This window comes from Oncorhynchus gorbuscha, linkage group LG01, assembly GCF_021184085.1.
Source record: "Oncorhynchus gorbuscha isolate QuinsamMale2020 ecotype Even-year linkage group LG01, OgorEven_v1.0, whole genome shotgun sequence".
Classification (NCBI taxonomy): domain Eukaryota; kingdom Metazoa; phylum Chordata; class Actinopteri; order Salmoniformes; family Salmonidae; genus Oncorhynchus; species Oncorhynchus gorbuscha.
Window position 1 is genome coordinate 19,167,154 of NC_060173.1, and position 13,604 is coordinate 19,180,757.

At 48.4% G+C, this 13,604-nt stretch overlaps 1 protein-coding gene across 6 annotated transcripts in view; it reads left to right on the top strand.

Moving 5' to 3' along the window:
* The window catches only part of LOC124034241 (protein-methionine sulfoxide oxidase mical2b-like), a 112,786-nt gene that overhangs the window by 72,985 nt on the left and 26,197 nt on the right, over positions 1-13,604 (top strand). For 3 of the 6 annotated variants that reach the window (XM_046347155.1, XM_046347147.1, XM_046347164.1), the window contains exons 13-17: positions 3,715-3,914; positions 6,265-6,368; positions 8,511-8,579; positions 8,706-8,831; positions 13,360-13,546. In XM_046347155.1, coding sequence (XP_046203111.1) covers positions 3,715-3,914; positions 6,265-6,368; positions 8,511-8,579; positions 8,706-8,831; positions 13,360-13,546 — 686 coding nt within the window. Of the gene's footprint in view, positions 1-3,714; positions 3,915-6,264; positions 6,369-8,510; positions 8,580-8,705; positions 8,832-9,518; positions 9,605-9,875; positions 11,018-11,767; positions 12,131-13,359; positions 13,547-13,604 lie in introns of those variants that run through there. The other 3 variants (XR_006838543.1, XM_046347175.1, XM_046347189.1) reach the window with 3 other exon arrangements.

Sequence of the window (13,604 nt, forward strand, 5' to 3'; positions counted from 1 at the left end):
AACAGCCACTTTACAATAGTGCATCTAAATCTTTTAAGGGGGGGGGGTGAGAAGGATTACTTTATCCTATCCTAGGTATTCCTTAAAGAGGTGGGGTTTCAGGTGTCTCCGGAAGGTGGTGATTGACTCCGCTGTCCTGGCGTCGTGAGGGAGTTTGTTCCACCATTGGGGGGGCCAGAGCAGCGAACAGTTTTGACTGGGCTGAGCGGGAACTGTACTTCCTCAGTGGTAGGGAGGCGAGCAGGCCAGAGGTGGATGAACGCAGTGCCCTTGTTTGGGTGTAGGGCCTGATCAGAGCCTGGAGGTACTGAGGTGCCGTTCCCCTCACAGCTCCGTAGGCAAGCACCATGGTCTTGTAGCGGATGCGAGCTTCAACTGGAAGCCAGTGGAGAGAGCGGAGGAGCGGAGTGACGTGAGAGAACTTGGGAAGGTTGAACACCAGACGGGCTGCGGCTTTCTGGATGAGTTGTAGGGGTTTAATGGCACAGGCAGGGAGCCCAGCCAACACTTGCAGTAATCCAGACGGGAGATGATAAGTGCCTGGGTTAGGACCTGCGCCGCTTCCTGTGTGAGGCAGGGTCGTACTCTGCGGATGTTGTAGAGCATGAACCTACAGGAACGGGCCACCGCCTTGATGTTAGTTGAGAACGACAGCGTGTTGTCCAGGATCACGCCAAGGTTCTTAGCGCTCTGGGAGCAGGACACAATGGAGTTGTCAACCATGATGGCGAGATCATGGAACGGGCAGTCCTTCCCCGGGAGGAAGAGCAGCTCCGTCTTGCCGAGGTTCAGCTTGAGGTGGTGATCCGTCATCCACACTGATATGTCTGCCAGACATGCAGAGATGCGATTCGCCACCTGGTCATCAGAAGGGGGAAAGGAGAAGATTAATTGTGTGTCGTCTGCATAGCAATGATAGGAGAGACCATGTGAGGTTATGACAGAGCCAAGTGACTTGGTGTATAGCGAGAATAGGAGAGGGCCTAGAACAGAGCCCTGGGGGACACCAGTGGTGAGAGCGCGTGGTGAGGAGACAGATTCTCGCCACGCCACCTGGTAGGAGTGACCTGTCAGGTAGGACGCAATCCAAGCGTGGGCCGCGCCGGAGATGCCCAACTCGGAGAGGGTGGAGAGGAGGATCTGATGGTTCACAGTATCGAAGGCAGCCGATAGGTCTAGAAGGATAATAATAATAATATATGCCATTTTGCAGACGCTTTTATCCAAAGCGACTTACAGTCATGTGTGCATACATTCTACGTATGGGTGGTCCCGGGGATCGAACCCACTACCCTGGCGTTACAAGCGCTATGCTCTACCAACTGAGCTACAGAAGGAGAGAGAGTTAGCTTTAGCAGTGCGGAGCGCCTCCGTGATACAGAGAAGAGCAGTCTCAGTTGAATGACTAGTCTTGAAACCTGACTGATTTGGATCAAGAAGGTCATTCTGAGAGAGATAGCGGGAGAGCTGGCCAAGGACGGCACGTTCAAGAGTTTTGAAGAGAAAAGAAAGAAGGGATACTGGTCTGTAGTTGTTGACATCGGAGGGATCGAGTGTAGGTTTTTTCAGAAGGGATGCAACTCTCGCTCTCTTGAAGACGGAAGGGACGTAGCCAGCGGTCAGGGATGAGTTGATGAGCGAGGTGAGGTAAGGGAGAAGGTCTCCGGAAATGGTCTGGAGAAGAGAGGAGGGGATAGGGTCAAGCGGGCAGGTTGTTGGGCGGCCGGCCGTCACAAGACGCGATATTTCATCTGGAGAGAGAGGGGAGAAAGAGGTCAGAGCACAGGTTAGGGCAGTGTGAGCTGAACCAGCGGTGTCGTTTGACTTAGCAAACGAGGATCGGATGTCGTCGACCTTCTTTTCAAAATGGTTGACGAAGTCACCTGCAGAGAGGGAGGAGGAGGGGGGAGGGGGAGGAGGATTCAGGAGGGAGGAGAAGGTGGCAAAGAGCTTCCTAGGGTTAGAGGCAGATGCTTGGAATTTAGAGTGGTAGAAAGTGGCTTTAGCAGCAGAGACAGAAGAGGAAAATGTAGAGAGGAGGGAGTGAAAGGATGCCAGGTCCGCAGGGAGGCGAGTTTTCCTCCATTTCCGCTCGGCTGCCCGGAGCCCTGTTCTGTGAGCTCGCAATGAGTTGTCGAGCCACGGAGCGGGAGGGGAGGACCGAGCCGGCCTGGAGGATAGGGGGCATAGAGAGTCAAAGGATGCAGAAAGGGAGGAGAGGAGGGTTGAGGAGGCAGAATCAGGAGATAGGTTGGAGAAGGTTTGAGCGGAGGGAAGAGATGATAGGATGGAAGAGGAGAGAGTAGCGGGGGAGAGAGAGCGAAGGTTGGGACGGCGCGATACCATCCGAGTAGGGGCAGTGTGGGAAGTGTTGGATGAGAGCGAGAGGGAAAAGGATACAAGGTAGTGGTCGGCGACTTGGAGGGGAGTTGCAATGAGGTTAGTGGAAGAACAGCATCTAGTAAAGATGAGGTTGAGCGTATTGCCTGCCTTGTGAGTAGGGGGAGAAGGTGAGAGGGTGAGGTCAAAAGAGGAGAGGAGTGGAAAGGAGGCAGAGAGGAATGAGTCAAAGGTAGACGTGGGGAGGTTAAAGTCGCCCAGAACTGTGAGAGGTGAGCCGTTCTCAGGAAAGAAGCTTATCAAGGCATCAAGCTCATTGATGAACTCTCTGAGGGAACCTGGAGGGCGATAAATGATAAGGATGTTAAGCTTGAATGGGCTGGTAACTGTGACAGCATGGAATTCAAAGGAGGCGATAGACAGATGGGTAAGGGGAGAAAGAGAGAATGACCACTTGGGAGAGATGAGGATCCCGCTGACCAGAAGCTCTCGGGGTGTGCGAGAACATGTGGGCGGACGAAGAGAGAGCAGTAGGAGTAGCAGTGTTGTCTGTGGTGATCCATGTTTCCGTCAGTGCCAAGAAGTCGAGGGACTGGAGGGAGGCATAGGCTGAGATGAACTCTGCCTTGTTGGCCGCAGATCGGCAGTTCCAGAGTCTACCGGAGACCTGGAACTCCACGTGGGTCGTGCGCGCTGGGACCACCAGATTAGGGTGGCCGCGGCCACGCGTTGTGGAGCGTTTGTATGGTCTGTGCAGAGAGGAGAGAACAGGGATAGACAGACACATAGTTGACAGGCTACAGAAGAGGCTACGCTAATGCAAAGGAGATTGGAATGACAAGTGGACTACACGTCTCGAATGTTCAGAAAGTTAAGCTTACGTAGCAAGAATCTTATTGACTAAAATGATTAAAATGATACAGTACTGCTGAAGTAGGCTAGCTGGCAGTGGCTGCGTTGTTGACTTTGTAGGCTAGCTGGCAGTGCCTGCGTTGTTGACACTACACCAATCAAGTCGTTCCGTTGAGTGTAATAGTTTCTACAGTGCTGCTATTCGGGGGCTAGCTGGCTAGCTAGCAGTGTTGATTACGTTACGTTGCGTTAAAAGAACGACAATAGCTGGCTAGCTAACCTAGAAAATCACTCTAGACTACGCATTAACATCTGCTAACCATGTGTATGTGACAAATAAAATTTGATTTTGATTTAGATCTCACCTTTTCAGTTCCCCTTTCATCGCTCTGTTTTGGAAAACAGAACGATTATAAAATGAATCATTAAACCAACATTCTCACTTCATCGGGGAAACAACTTTATTGAGATCTTTAAGGATGTAAACCTGATGCCTCATCTCTTTCACTCTCTCCATCCTAGTGACTTTGACTCCCTGAATGAGGAGGACTCAGCCAAGAACAACCAGCTGGCCTTTGACATAGCAGAGCGTGAATTTGGTATCCAGCCTGTGACCACGGGGAAGGAGATGGCTCTGGACCAGGACCCAGACAAGCTGATGATGGTGCTGTACATCTCTAAGGTTTACGAGATGTTCCGCAACTCACCTGCATCCATCACTGGTAGGCTGCTGTTCTGAGTCATTCTCTCACGCCTCATCTGATGCCACAGTACGTCACACTTCCAGAAGTAGCTACTGCACACACGGCCCCTGCTCAAGAGTCTACTTCCTGAAGCGCCAGAAATGTAAACTCCATGCACAACAGTTACATAATGGTACCCGATATTACGATGTGTTACCTACCATACTACATATGGAAAATAATGTTGCTATAATGCCTACTATTCTCCATAAATTACTCCATAACTGTGGAGTTTTACTACTTCTAAAGTATGCTATATTTCAATTACATGCAGTATTCTGAAGGTTAGATTGAGGTAAGCTTCAATACATAATGAGGATGGTGTGACAGAACGGTTATGACTTTGAGTCTGTCATGGTAGGATAGGATTGATTGCATGTTACACATACAGTTTAAGTTGGAAGTTTACATACACCTTAGCCAAATACATTTAAACTCAGTTTTTCACAATTCCTGACATTTAATCCTAGTAAAAATTCCCTGTCTTAGGTCAGTTAGGATCACCACTTCATTTTAAGAATTTGAAATGTAAAAATAATAGTAGAGAATGATTTCAGCTTATTTCTTTCATCACATTCCCAGTGGGTCAGAAGTTTACATACACTCAATTAGTATTTGGTAGCATTGCCTTTAAATTGTTTAACTTGGGTCAAACTTTTTGGGTAGCCTTCCACAAGCTTCCCACAATAAGTTGGGTAAATTTTGTCCCATTCCTCCTGACAGAGCTGGTGTAATTGAGTCAGGTTTGTAGGCCTCCTTGCTCGCACACGCTTTTCCAGTTCTGCCCACACATTTTCTATAGGATTCAGGTCAGGGCTTTGATGACCACTCCAATACCTTGACTTTGTTGTCCTTAAGCCATTTTGCCACAACGTTGGAAGTATGCTTGGGGTCATTGTCCATTTGGAAGACCCATTTGCGACCAAGCTTTAACTGCCTGACTGATGTCTTGATGTTGCTTCAATATATCCACATAATTTTCCATCCTCATGATGCCATCCATTTTGTGAAGTGCACCAGTCCCTCCTGCAGCAAAGCACCCCCACAACATGATGCTGCCACCCCCGTGCTTCACGGTTGGGATGGTGTTCTTTGGCTTGCAAGCATCCCCATTTTTCCTCCAAACATAACAATGGTCATTATGGCCAAACAGAACTATTTTTGTTTCATCAGACCAGAGGATATTTCTCCAAAAAGTACAATCTTTGACCCCATGTGCAGTTGCAAACCGTAGTCTGTCTTCTTATGGCGGTTTTGGAGCAGTGGCTTCTCCCTTGCTGAGCGGCCTTTCAGGTTATGTCGATATAGGACTCGTTTGTACTGTGGATATAGATACTTTTGTACCTGTTTCCTCCAGCATCTTGACAAGGTCCTTTGCTGTTGTTCTGGGATTGATTTGCACTTTGCACCAAGGTACGTTCATCTCTAGGAGACAGAATGCATCTCTTTCCTGTTTATACTTGTGTACTATTGTTTGTACAGATAAATGTGGTACCTTTAGGCGTTTGGAAATTGCTCCCAAGGATGAACCAGACTTGTGGAGGTCCACAATTTACTTTCTGAGGACTTGGCTGATTTAATTTGATTTTCCCATAATGTCAAGCAATGAGGCACTGAGTTTGAAGGTAGGCCTTGAAATACTTCCACAGGTACACCTTGAAATACTTCCACAGGTACACCTCCAATTGACTCAAATTATGTCAATTACTTTATCAGCAGCTTCTAAACCTTTATTTTAAAGGCACAGTCAATTTAGTGTATGTTAACTTCTGACCCACTGGAATTGTGATTAAGTGAAATAATCTGTCTGTAAACAATTGTTGGAAAAATTACTTGTCATGCACAAAATAGGTGTCCTAACCAACTTGCCAAAACTATAGTTTGTTAACAAGAAAAGTGTGGTGTGGTTAAAAAAAACAAGGTTTAATGACTTTAAAATTTAGGATTTCAACTGTACATGTAGTTCAGGTCACCTCACGCTCATGGTAATAATAATGCCTCTGAGATATATGGCTGCCTTTACAGAATACAGAAGGCGTTATGGCACGTCATTCAACAAAAATACGAATGATTTAGCCAGATAATTGGTTAATGGGGGGAACTAATTGGTAATGCCCTCACAATAGTCTTGACACTTGATTAATCATCTTGAACCAGTTTCCAACTGGGGATACTGTAGTCTTGTTTGTGCTTTTATTTTCACATTTCTCTATCTGGTTACCCTCTTGACCTGGTTTGACCTGGTTTGGATGGTTTAATACGGTATGTGTATTATAGTATATCACGTATCAAAATGCTCATTACAACACGCTGCTATGATTTGTTACAGGTACAAGAGAAACGGATGAAAACAATGAGGACTATTCGTCCAAGTCTGCAAACTCAGTTTACAACTTAATGAACCAAACACAGCCAAGAAAGAGGATCCCAAAGGTAACATGAGCTCGCTCGCTCTCTCTCCCTCTTGCTCGCTCTCTCTCCCTCTTGCTCGCTCTCTCTCCCTCTTGCTCGCTCTCTCTCCCTCTTGCTCGCTCTCTCTCCCTCTTGCTCGCTCTCTCTCCCTCTTGCTCGCTCTCTCTCCCTCTTGCTCGCTCTCTCTCCCTCTTGCTCGCTCTCTCTCCCTCTTGCTCGCTCTCTCTCCCTCTTGCTCGCTCTCTCTCCCTCTTGCTCGCTCGCTCTCTCTCCCTCTTGCTCGCTCGCTCTCTCTCCCTCTTGCTCGCTCGCTCTCTCTCCCTCTTGCTCGCTCGCTCTCTCTCCCTCTTGCTCGCTCGCTCTCTCTCCCTCTTGCTCGCTCGCTCTCTCTCCCTCTTGCTCGCTCGCTCTCTCTCCCTCTTGCTCGCTCGCTCTCTCTCCCTCTTGCTCGCTCGCTCTCTCTCCCTCTTGCTCGCTCGCTCTCTCTCCCTCTTGCTCGCTCGCTCTCTCTCCCTCTTGCTCGCTCGCTCTCTCTCCCTCTTGCTCGCTCGCTCTCTCCCCTCTTGCTCGCTCGCTCTCTCTCCCTCTTGCTCGCTCGCTCTCTCTCCCTCTTGCTCGCTCGCTCTCTCTCCCTCTTGCTCGCTCGCTCTCTCTCCCTCTTGCTCGCTCGCTCTCTCTCCCTCTTGCTCGCTCGCTCTCTCTCCCTCTTGCTCGCTCGCTCTCTCTCCCTCTTGCTCGCTCGCTCTCTCTCCCTCTTGCTCGCTCGCTCTCTCTCCCTCTTGCTCGCTCGCTCTCTCTCCCCTCTTGCTCTCTTGCTCGCTCGCTCTCTCTCCCTCTTGCTCGCTCGCTCTCTCTCCCTCTTGCTCGCTCGCTCTCTCTCCCTCTTGCTCGCTCGCTCTCTCTCCCTCTTGCTCGCTCGCTCTCTCTCCCTCTTGCTCGCTCGCTCTCTCTCCCTCTTGCTGCTCGCTCTCTCTCCCTCTTGCTCGCTCGCTCTCTCCCTCTTGCTCGCTCGCTCTCTCTCCCTCTTGCTCGCTCTCTCTCTCCCTCTTGCTCGCTCGCTCTCTCTCCCTCTTGCTCGCTCGCTCTCTCTCCCTCTTGCTCGCTCTCTCTCTCCCCTCTTGCTCGCTCGCTCTCTCTCCCTCTTGCTCGCTCGCTCTCTCTCCCTCTTGCTCGCTCTCTCTCCCCTCTTGCTCGCTCGCTCTCTCTCCCTCTTGCTCGCTCGCTCTCTCTCCCTCTTGCTGCTCGCTCTCTCTCCCTCTTGCTCGCTCGCTCTCTCCCCTCTTGCTCGCTCGCTCTCTCTCCCTCTTGCTCGCTCGCTCTCTCTCCCTCTTGCTCGCTCGCTCTCTCTCCCTCTTGCTCGCTCGCGCTCTCTCTCCCTCTTGCTCGCTCGCTCTCTCTCCCTCTTGCTCGCTCGCTCTCTCTCGCTCTCGCTCCATCCCCCTCCATCCCTCCCTCGCTCGCTCTCCCTCTCGCTCCATCCCCCGCTCTCGCTCTCGCTCTCGCTCTCTCTCCCTCTCGCTCCATCCCCCTCTCTCGCTCTCGCTCTCGCTCTCGCTCTCTCTCCCTCTCGCTCCATCCCCCTCTCTCGCTCTCGCTCTCGCTCTCGCTCTCTCTCCCTCTCGCTCCATCCCCCTCTCTCGCTCTCGCTCGCTCTCTCCCCTCTCGCTCCATCCCCCTCTCTCGCTCTCGCTCTCGCTCTCTCTCCCTCTCGCTCCATCCCCCTCTCTCGCTCTCGCTCTCGCTCTCGCTCTCTCTCCCTCTCGCTCCATCCCCCTCTCGCTCCATCCCTCGCTCGCTCCCTCGCTCGCGCCCTCCCTCGCTCGCTCGCGCTCTCCCTCGCTCGCTCGCGCTCTCCCATGCGCTCTCCCTCCCTCGCTCCCCCATGTGCAGGCTTTTAAAGGAAAGCATTGCAACAACAAAGGCGTCCATGTAAATCAGATTTAGCCTACATCAAGTGTTTGTCAACGTAAGTGCATGTTAACTTTGCAGATGAAAGCAATTCCTCTGTGCCCATAGGAGAGTAGATAAGGTATGTGAACGAGATAATCCAGATCTCACAAGGCATACTTTATTATGGATAACCCTCAGACTCCATAACCTTTGATTGTGAAGTGAATGAGGGTGAAATAAGCCGGTGTATTTTGTACTGCCTTTTCCTCGCAGGATGACAAGAGGCTGGAGGAAGATGACCCAATGAGCAAAAGACGAAGAAAGGGCAACTACTTAGAGGAGGTGTGTTTAGTAGCAACAAGTATATCTCTATCACGAGTATGGCTTTAGATGGCACAATTTTAGTGTTGTTAAAGGGACTGCTCATTCGTTTGGTCCTTTTATCTCCATGGCTGGTTATGTCTCCAGTTGTCCTGTCAGAGTGCCCCCCCTGCAGGTGAGGGCGGAGAGCAGAGTAAGGTGCGCTCCATGGCCACCCAGCTGCTGGCAAAGATTGAGGAGAATGTGGCGCCTGGCGGGTCCCTGCGCAATAAGGTGAGCAACTGTACTCTGATCAGAAGGGTCAACGGTATCGTCCCTGTACGCTGTGCTGCGTAGAGACTGTGACAAATATCCCAGTAATGCAGGTAACATGTATGGTTGCATACTGACTATACTCCATGTGCTCAGTGCTTATGGTTACTGTAAGACTCTTCAGTTCTAGACTCTCTATGTTGGCCCAACATACTACCGTTAAGACTGAATGTTCATGTTGTCCTTACGTTTCTTCTGATGGCTATCTGGTTTTAGAATCTTTACCACTGTACGAGTGCTTGCCTGCAGTCTTCAAATGTTTATGAAATTAGATTTTTTATTTAGGAGGAGGTTTTGCATTTTAAAACATGATACAGAAAATGATTTGCCTGTGAAACCCCTGGAAAGGATTGAGTGGCTGTTAGCAGGGCATCTGTTCAAATATTCTAACTAAATGCCTTGAAACATCTGATTATGGCGTTGAATGCCATGGAGCACATGCAGTGCAATGGATGACTGCAGTGCAATGGATGACTGCAGTGCAATGGATGACTGCAGTGCAATGGATGACTGCAGTGCAATGGATGACTGTAGTCTGTGGTTTTGAATGGTAGAACAGAAACCAATCATTCTGTACTGCTTTCTCTGATTTGTCGTATTCCTTCTGCTCTGTCCTGCTCCTCTTTCCCTTCCTGCATTCTCTGTCAGTCTGATTGGGATTCTGATTCAAGCCTTCATCTCCTTCTCTGGATATGATGGAAAGCCCCATCCCCCTCCTGCGCCCCAAGTGGCAGGTACAGTCAAATCACCCAAGCTGACCCAGGAATGGTCAGCTACTGCGTTATAAACCCAATAATGTTGTTTAAAAATCCCTAACCTATAGCCTACGATAACAAAATAATCAATGATTAAAAATCACCATAGTCTAGGACAAGAGTCTTTGAAAATACACCCTTTTTACACCACTCACTGTAGACATTGATGACCATGGAGGTTCGTTCGCCCTCTACTGGCTAGAGGTCAATTCTTCTTTACACATTGCCTTGTGTGTCCGTCTGCTTTCAGCCTTCTATCTAAATGCGACTCTTAGAAAAGCCTGCAGCCGTGGCACAACCCACTCCCCTTGACATTCCAACATGGTCCTGGAGTCCTTCACAGGAGGATCAAACACAGGCCTCTCCGCGCGCAGAAAGTGTGGATTCCACGCACCGAAACCCCAGACGATGTAGATTACCCAGAAGACCCCTCTCCTGACCCCACAGGGATGAGACAGCGCCTAGAGAAGCTGGGGGACAAGATGAACCAGGTGACCATGAGCCCATGGTCTATCTGTCTGGACACAAAATGTCCGCTCCATTCACAGCCATACACTCACAGTAAAACAATGCTTGTGTGGGTAATGGATTGAAGCCCATTCAACATGTTAAATCCAATTCTGCCTTAGCCACAAAAGACAAGCAGACTGCGTAACACGCCAACAAAAACACCAATGTTCAAAAGATACAAAATTGCTAAATGGTATTTTATACCCCACATCATCAACTTAACTGTGGATTATAATTGCTGTTCAGTATTTGTTTTTACTTATCCATTTCCTGCAGTTTGATTTTCACACTAGTTTTTTTTCCTTTACACTTTTGCTGTTCTTCAGAAAAAAGTGCAAACCTTAACGACTAGGGAGTTTAACAGAAAGAGTATAAAGGAGAGGGCTGTGCTCCTGCGTTCTATGTTCCCTGGGTCCGAGACTCCTCAAGTGAAAGAGTATAAAGGAGAGGGCTGTGCTCCTGCGTTCTATGTTCCCTGGGTCCGAGACTCCTCAAGTGAAAGAGTATAAAGGAGAGGGCTGTGCTCCTGCGTTCTATGTTCCCTGGGTCCGAGACTCCTCAAGTGAAAGAGTATAAAGGAGAGGGCTGTGCTCCTGCGTTCTATGTTCGCTGGGTCCGAGACTCCTCAAGTAAAAGAGTATAAAGGAGAGGGCTGTGCTCCTGCGTTCTATGTTCCCTGGGTCCGAGACTCCTCAAGTGAAAGAGTATAAAGGAGAGGGCTGTGCTCCTGCGTTCTATGTTCCCTGGGTCCGAGACTCCTCAAGTGAAAGAGTATAAGGTGAAAGTGTTGTGCCGCCCCTACACAATTTCTCCTACACAAATAATATTTTTGGAAAAACTGAACATTTGCTATCTAACAGATTCTCCTCATTGAAAACAATCGAAGTTCTTCAAAGGTAAATGATTTTATTTGAATGCTTTTCTTGTTTTTGTGACAATGTTGCCTGCTGAATGCTAGGCTTAATGCTATGCTAGCTATCAATACTCTTACACAAATGCTTGTTTTGCTATGGGTGAAAAGCATATTTTGAAAAACTGAGATGACAGTGTTGTTAACAAAAGACTAAGCTTGAGAGCCAATATATTTATTTCATTTCATTTGTGATTTTCATGAATAGTTAACGTTGCGTTATGCTAATGAGCTTGAGGCTATACTTAAGATCCCGGATACGGGATTGCTCGTCGCAAGAGGTTTTAAGAACAATTCTTATTTACAATGACGGCCTACCGGGGAACAGTGGGTTAACTGCCTTGTTCAGGGGCAGAACAACAGATTTTTCGGTTACTGGCCCAAGTCTCTAACCACTAGGCTACCTGCCACCCCAGAATGAAGCTTATGAACCTGACCTGTTTAAAAGTCCACCGAACCAGTATCAGTAAACTTCTTCTCTCTGCAGTTGAAATGTAAGAATAGAAGAGACTGTCAGCTCACACTGACCATGTTTTATTTTGCTTTTAGTGCAATGGGAATGCTGAGACTAGAATAATTTGACCTGAGGGTTATCAAGCTGAACCCTTAGCCTGCCCAACGGGTATCAGTAAAAATGTGAAATGTAAGAATAGACAAAAGATTCTTGGAGTGTGAAGTCTATTAAATCAACTCACTCTTTTCTGTGTTCTTATTGGTTTTAGTGCAATGAGAGTGCTGCACCAAGTAGAATGATTCAAAAAACAATTGTTTGATCTGAACTCTGTCCAGCTGAGCCCTCTCAGCCTGCCAAACAGGTAGCAGTAACAATTTCACTGTCTGCATGATTTCTGCTTCTCTGTTGTCTGAGTAGAAATGCATGAATCTATTTTCCTTGATCTATCCTTTCTTGATCCTTTCTTTCCCATCTCTCTTCCTCCTTTTGTCTGTCTCTATGCTGCTCCCTCCCTCGACCTCTGACTGGGCTCTGTTTAGCGGACAGTTGGGAAGGTATCGTCTCGCATAGGTGCTAGGGCTGAAACTCTAGCCATCCTCTGAAACTGACCACAGGGCCTAATGCATCGCCGGTAAGCACAGTGTGACTAACGATTGTGTTTGTGCCAACACAGCCCAGTGGGAAAAAACGTCACAAGACACACACAAACAAAAGAAGGCTCTATATCTATTACCAGCCCAAGGCCTCTAATACCAACTTCAGGAGTGTTGGTAGCCATCTACACAACAACAAAGTCATGCCTACTGCTTCTGGATACTAAATCTGTTACTAGTAGAAAATAGAGACTGTGTACTGTCAAGCATTCTGACCTGAATCTTGTGGTGAATTCTCCAGTCATGAGCCATGGTGTTTTGTGTAAAGGCCTCCAGGGGCCACTGCGATGGGAACTCCATGCACTCATGTGGGTGTCTGTTCACACAGGGTTTTGCCCCACTTCAGGTCTTCAAGTCTAGAGCGGTAAACAGCATTTTGCCACATTATGCAGGAAAGGCTAAATGCAAGCAAGTGCAGAGCCTTTCCAAGCTACCGTATTTGACTAGTTTTCTGCTATGGTCCAGAGAATTGTTGATTTCCTCATCATGATCATCTCTCACTGCTGGGAAAATTCCCTACTAATTACACCTCAGGAATTAAGTTCCCATTTCATGAAATATTATTCAGTTTTTGCCTTCAAAATACCAGGGACCATTGAAAGGTATGACTTATTCCTCATGGCCTTATTACTAATTTGGTTAGGTTATATTGTACTTGGTGTTACCCTTCAGTCTGGATGGTTCTCTGAGGGCTCCCGAGTGGCGCAGCGGTCTAAGACACTGCATCTCAGTGCTAGAGGTGTCACTACAGACCCTGGTTAGATTCCGTGCTGAATCACAGCCGGCTGTGATTGGGAGTCCCATAGGGCGGAGCACAATTTGCCCAGCGTCATCCAGGTTAGGGTTTGGCCGGGGTGGGCCGTCACTCTAGATAAGAATTTGTTCTTAATGGACTTGCTTAGTTTAATAAAGGTTAAATAAATAACTAAAATGATGAAATCCTCACTTGTCCTATCTCACTGCCTGCCTTAACATGTAACCCTAATGTGTTAACTTAATAGGTGGTCATACCACCACCTAATACTGTACACTGCTAGAAGAAATGGTGCTATGTAGAACCAAAAAGGTTTCGATGGCTCACTTTTTTACATGGGTCTCAACCGCAAAGCTCCCTAATTTTTTGCAGGAGACGACTACGCTAACAGCTTGCCTATTCTGTTCTCTCCATATCCCTAACCTGCTGCTGTTGCCTGTGCTGTCTCCTCAGTGTGTTGGAAGGAAGGAGTTTCCTCAGAACCTTGGAGGCAGTGACATGTGTCACTTCTGCTCCAAGCGTGTGTATGTGATGGAGCGTCTCAGCGCTGAGGGCTACTTCTTCCACAGGGAGTGTTTCCGCTGTGACGTCTGCAGCTCCACACTACGCCTGGGCGGACATGCCTACAACTCCAAACAGGGTATGATCCTGACACACCCATATACCAACCTCTTTTTCCACCCGGGGGCAGAAGCCGT